The 4,907-nt window shown below is 37.5% G+C and overlaps 1 protein-coding gene across 2 annotated transcripts; it reads left to right on the forward strand.

The window, feature by feature from the left end:
- The first annotated feature begins 1,019 nt into the window (after positions 1 to 1,019).
- Positions 1,020 to 4,603, forward strand: LOC113848373 (hydroxyproline O-galactosyltransferase GALT6-like). 2 transcript variants are annotated; one of them, XM_027477863.1, is made up of 7 exons: positions 1,048 to 2,047; positions 2,307 to 2,539; positions 2,628 to 2,918; positions 3,019 to 3,147; positions 3,260 to 3,433; positions 3,793 to 3,900; positions 4,012 to 4,562. In XM_027477863.1, the coding sequence occupies exons 1-7, from the start codon at positions 1,249 to 1,251 to the stop codon at positions 4,219 to 4,221; spliced, it is 1,944 nt and encodes a 647-aa protein (XP_027333664.1). In that variant the 5' UTR covers positions 1,048 to 1,248; the 3' UTR covers positions 4,222 to 4,562. The 2 variants fall into 2 exon arrangements, with proteins under 2 accessions (XP_027333655.1, XP_027333664.1); XM_027477854.1 differs by having other exon boundaries at positions 1,020 to 2,047; positions 3,793 to 4,603.
- The last annotated feature ends 304 nt before the right edge of the window (positions 4,604 to 4,907 follow it).

The following is a 4,907-nucleotide window of genomic DNA, read 5'->3' on the forward strand; positions in this document are numbered from 1 at the left end:
ATATGAGTTAAAAAATACTAGTATTAATATATATATATATATATATATATATTAATTATATTATATTATTTTAATTAAATCTATTATTTTTCTTACAATTTCAAATTCAAAAGTTAAAAAAAATATTTTATGTATCAACTTTCTATTGTTAGTATTGAACTTCTCGACTCTAACTCTATTCTCATTCTCAATGTCTGTCTCGATAAAACTTAATAAAACTATAAAATGTTATTCATTAGAGTTAGTTGTTAATGTCGTCACATGAGGTTACTAAGTGATCCCACACGAAGGGATAACCATTGTACAAATCTATTTCGTTGTCGTTCTGACATTACCAACAATCAAATCTCACACAAGATAGGATTATCACTGACAAGTAACTTGTGTGTTTAGTTTTCCTTATTGTTTCTAAGAATTTTAGTTTAGAAAATTATTATATTAAGATACATTTAACATTTATGATCTTTGAATATTTGTTTTTTATCTATATTTGTACCTTGTTTGGCAACTACATATTGAATTTTTGTATTATTATGCTACTTATGTGAAATTATATAAACATATTTTTCTTTATAAATATTTTTTCTCAAACAAGCGCGGGTAATGGGTACAAGACGGGTATGCGGGTACCCAGAGAGTACGGATACGGGGATTAATGTTCATACCCATGCGTGTATGGGACCGGGTACGAGTATTTTTTTAAAACGCGGGTATGAGAATGGGTATTGTAGTACCCTACCCATACCCTACTCATTGCCATCCCTAGCTGGGGTGGGGTAGTTTTTTAACGTATTAGAGAAATCCTTAAACATGTATTAGGCGAATTATAATTGGTGAGTGACATCACTAAATCATAACAACAGCAAATTTCGTCGTCTCATACGCCACATAACTCGTTAAAGTAAAAGAATCCGTTGGCCATTAAGTTTAATGGAGGATGGGCCATCCCTAGGGCGCTTCAACGAAATTTCAAGCCCACATTATTATTATTATTAACATTTTTTCCCTTTCAAAAATTCAAATTCCATCGCCGTTTCTCTTCTCCATTATTATATTATTCCCTAGTCGGTCACCTCCTTCTCTCTCATCTCCCTCTGTGCTGTCTCTGTTCTACGCACACAACGCAACACCGTTCAACTCTGAGGTGATAGAAGCAGAAACACAGTTCCATAGAGATTAAGAGAAAGGGAATCTTTAAGGATTCAGCAGTTTGTAAAAAAACAAAACGAAAATAGAAAGATCTCAGATATGAAGAGGAAGCTCGAAAACTTGATGTGGTTAACGCGGAAAAGATCGATTCAGTTTCTGATAGGAGTGGCTCTGTTGTACCTCATCCTTGTCACGGTCGAAATCCCTTTCGTCTTCAAAACCGACTTCACCACCGTCACCACTCGCCCTCCAAGGCTTCTCAGCGAGGAGGACTCGCAACAAAGACAATCCCCAACTCGCCCTTTTAAAACTGTTTCCAACGCCGCCTCGCCGAGTCAACTCGCCCGCCGCGACATCGTTTCTTCGTTGGTCTTAAACGACGCCGCGTTCGACCTCAGCTTCAACGACGGGTCGTTGGAGCTATACAAGCTAGTGAAAAACGCGCGCGAGGTGGGGCTGAACCTCTGGGAAGACCTCGAATCCGGCAACTCGCGAAGCGTTATTTCGAAGCCCGAGAACCGGTCCGGTTCGTGTCCCGCTTCGATATCACTGGCCGGTTCGGATATTTCGGGCGTGGTGGCGCTTCCTTGTGGACTCACATTGGGGTCCCACGTAACGGTCGTTGGAAAGCCGTTGGCGGCTAAGCCGGATTTGGAGCCGAAGATAACGGTGGTGACGGAGGACGGTGAAGCCGTTATGGTGTCGCAGTTCGTGGTGGAGTTGCAAGGGTTGAAAACGGTTGATGGTGAAGAGCCTCCTAGGGTTTTTCACTTCAACCCGAGGTTGAAGGGTGATTGGAGTGGGAAACCGGTGATTGAACTCAACACGTGTTACCGGATGCAGTGGGGTTCCGCTCTCAGGTGCGATGGCTGGAAATCCAAGGCTGATGAAGATACCGGTGAGTTTCGAAACTGAACCGTGAAAAATTTGTTATTATTAGGAAATGTTATGTGATGTGGATAGTTTACTAGTAACTTTGATTTATTCAAGGGTGTGTTCTTTTTTTTTTTTTTTTTTTTTTAATTTTTCCATCTTTGGATTGATAATTGTTTCGGTTAAGAAATGCGAGATATTCCAATTTTGACTGGTGACTTTTTGTTCGATTGTGAAGTTGTAATTATTTGAATTAATTGAGTTGTCTGTTGCAATGGGTACAGTTGATAGGATGGTGAAGTGTGAAAAGTGGATTGAGGATGGTGAAGATCACTTGGAGGAGTCTAAGGCAAAGTGGTGGTTGAATAGACTGATAGGGCGCTCGAAGAAAGTAACGGTTGATTGGCCATTCCCCTTTTCTGAGAACAAGCTATTTGTTCTAACTATTAGTGCTGGGTTGGAGGGGTATCATGTTACTGTTGATGGGAGGCATGTGGCATCTTTTCCTTATCGCGCTGTGAGTAATAACTATTGAGTATACTTTCGCTTGAAGTTGTGATTGATTTGTGCAATTGCTTGAATTTTTTGCCTTTTAATTTCAACAGGGTTTTACTCTTGAGGATGCCACTGGGCTTTCTTTGAGTGGAGACATTGATGTTCACTCCGTATTTGCAGCCTCTTTGCCTTCGTCGCATCCCAGTTTTGCCCCGCAGCGCCACCTTGAATTTTCTACCAGATGGCGTGCCCTGCCACTTCCTGGCTCTGGTGTAGAGTTGTTCATTGGTGTCCTCTCGGCTGGAAACCATTTTGCTGAGCGGATGGCTGTAAGGAAGTCATGGATGCAGCATAGGCTCATCAAATCTGGACTAGTGGTTTCTCGTTTCTTTGTGGCACTGGTAATGGTTACTAATTGATAGGCCTTTTGTTTTAAATTTTATGATTTTATTTCTGGTGTTTCAATTGGGGTTTCTTAAGATTTAATTCCAAATTTGGCAGCACCCACGACAAGAAATTAATGTAGAGTTGAGGAAGGAAGCAGAATATTTTGGTGACATTGTTATAGTGCCTTACTTGGATAATTATGACCTTGTTGTGTTGAAAACAGTGGCCATATGTGAATATGGGGTGAGTTTTTGATTGATTAAAAAAATTGACTATTGAAAATACTCATTTTTCAGTGATGTGTGAGATTTATTTTTTCTATTATGAATTATAAGATGTGCTTTATTGTTCATAGGTTCATACTGTTTCTGGTAAGTACATCATGAAAGGTGATGATGACACTTTCGTTAGGGTGGATGCTGTTATCAATGAAGCAAGGAATGTTCCAGATGATATGAGCTTTTATATTGGGAACATAAACTACTACCACAAACCCTTGCGCTATGGGAAATGGGCAGTGACATACGAGGTAATCAGAACCCATTGCCCATTGCGATGCTTTTGTATATAATTAAGGATTGGGAGTTCTCTGGAAAAAAAAATCATAATTTTGTTTTTCATGTTAGTGTCAATTAGTTTATATTCTGATCCAACTAATGCCTAAACTTATTTGTTTTCTTCTTCCCTTCCACTTCGTATTGTGCGGTGCATTCAACCATCACTTTTCTTTTATGGACTGTATACCATGGTCCTTGACTGTGTTTGCCATATTGTGCTTAATTTAACTAGGCCTCACTTTCTTACTATTGCCACATTAAACGTGCGGGAAAAATCTTGGTGTATTTAAATACTGTATCTTATTAATTTATTTGTTGCCTGTTGTTTCAGGAGTGGCCAGAAGAGGATTATCCACCCTATGCAAATGGACCGGGTTATATCTTGTCATCAGATATTGCACGCTATATTGTATCTGAATTTGAAATGCATAAATTAAGGGTTAATGAACATTTTTATATATATTGCACCTTTCTCGTTCATGTATACTTGAATTTCTTTCGTTTGAAATTCTGTTTGGTTGAATGTTTCCTTGATTTCTTCTTTATGCAGTTGTTTAAGATGGAAGATGTGAGTATGGGAATGTGGGTACAGCAATTTAACAGCTCAAAACCAGTACACTACTCACATAGCTTCAAGTTCTGCCAGTTTGGTTGCATTGAAGACTATTACACTGCCCATTACCAATCGCCTAGGCAGATGGTGTGCCTGTGGGATAAACTGCAAAGGCAGACAAGGCCTCAATGCTGCAATATGAGATGACAATGAGGAATCGGTGTGATCTTTGATTCCAGTGAGAGGGACAAAGAAAACAAGTTTTGCAGTGAGCTCTCAACATTGAATATTGTATATAACTGGAGCTTGGTTAGTTAAATGTCGCTCTGTATAAATGGCCTTTTGAATCTCGGTATTTATTGTTATTCTTTTTGTTCCTTTTTCGATCCCCTTTTTGTGGGGTTCTCAATTCTTTTGGTTATGTGAGATTCTTTTGGCTCGGGATTGGAAGATGATAAAAGGGGAAAGGGGGGAGGGGAATTTATTGATGCAGATGCTAGTTCTGTATAATAATTTGAAGGATAGCATTCGATATCCATACAAGATATAGATCAATCATTACACCTGGTCAGTGCTTTTTGCCACCTCTCTAATTTCTAGAAATCAATTTATAGCATTTGAAAATAACTAAAAATCAATTTATAGAACTGCAGCAATATAAAATATATTTATGTCTATTTACTTTTGTTGTAATTTAACCAAATATTATTTAGTTTTTAATAAGAAGTGATTGTTAATATGTTTTTTAAAAAATAAAAATAAAAATAAAAATAAAAATAAAAATTTATTTTAAAAATATCAATAATATTTTTATACCCTTATTTATCGTGAAATTTATATTATTAAAATACTCTTTTTTATTTATATAAGCATATATATATATATATATTATT

Source organism: Abrus precatorius, unplaced genomic scaffold (assembly GCF_003935025.1).
Source record: "Abrus precatorius isolate BTA unplaced genomic scaffold, Abrus_2018 Scaffold10, whole genome shotgun sequence".
In the NCBI taxonomy this organism is placed as follows: Eukaryota; Viridiplantae; Streptophyta; class Magnoliopsida; order Fabales; family Fabaceae; genus Abrus; species Abrus precatorius.

Excerpts from the sequence above, each read along its gene's own strand:
- LOC113848373 (XM_027477854.1), top strand. The coding sequence starts at position 1,249 with ATGAAGAGGAAGCTCGAAAACTTGATGTGGTTAACGCGGAAAAGATCG. Across the intron at positions 2,919-3,018 it reads CTCGTTTCTTTGTGGCACTG|CACCCACGACAAGAAATTAA; the intron begins GTAATGGTTACT and ends CAAATTTGGCAG. Across the intron at positions 3,434-3,792 it reads AATGGGCAGTGACATACGAG|GAGTGGCCAGAAGAGGATTA; the intron begins GTAATCAGAACC and ends CTGTTGTTTCAG.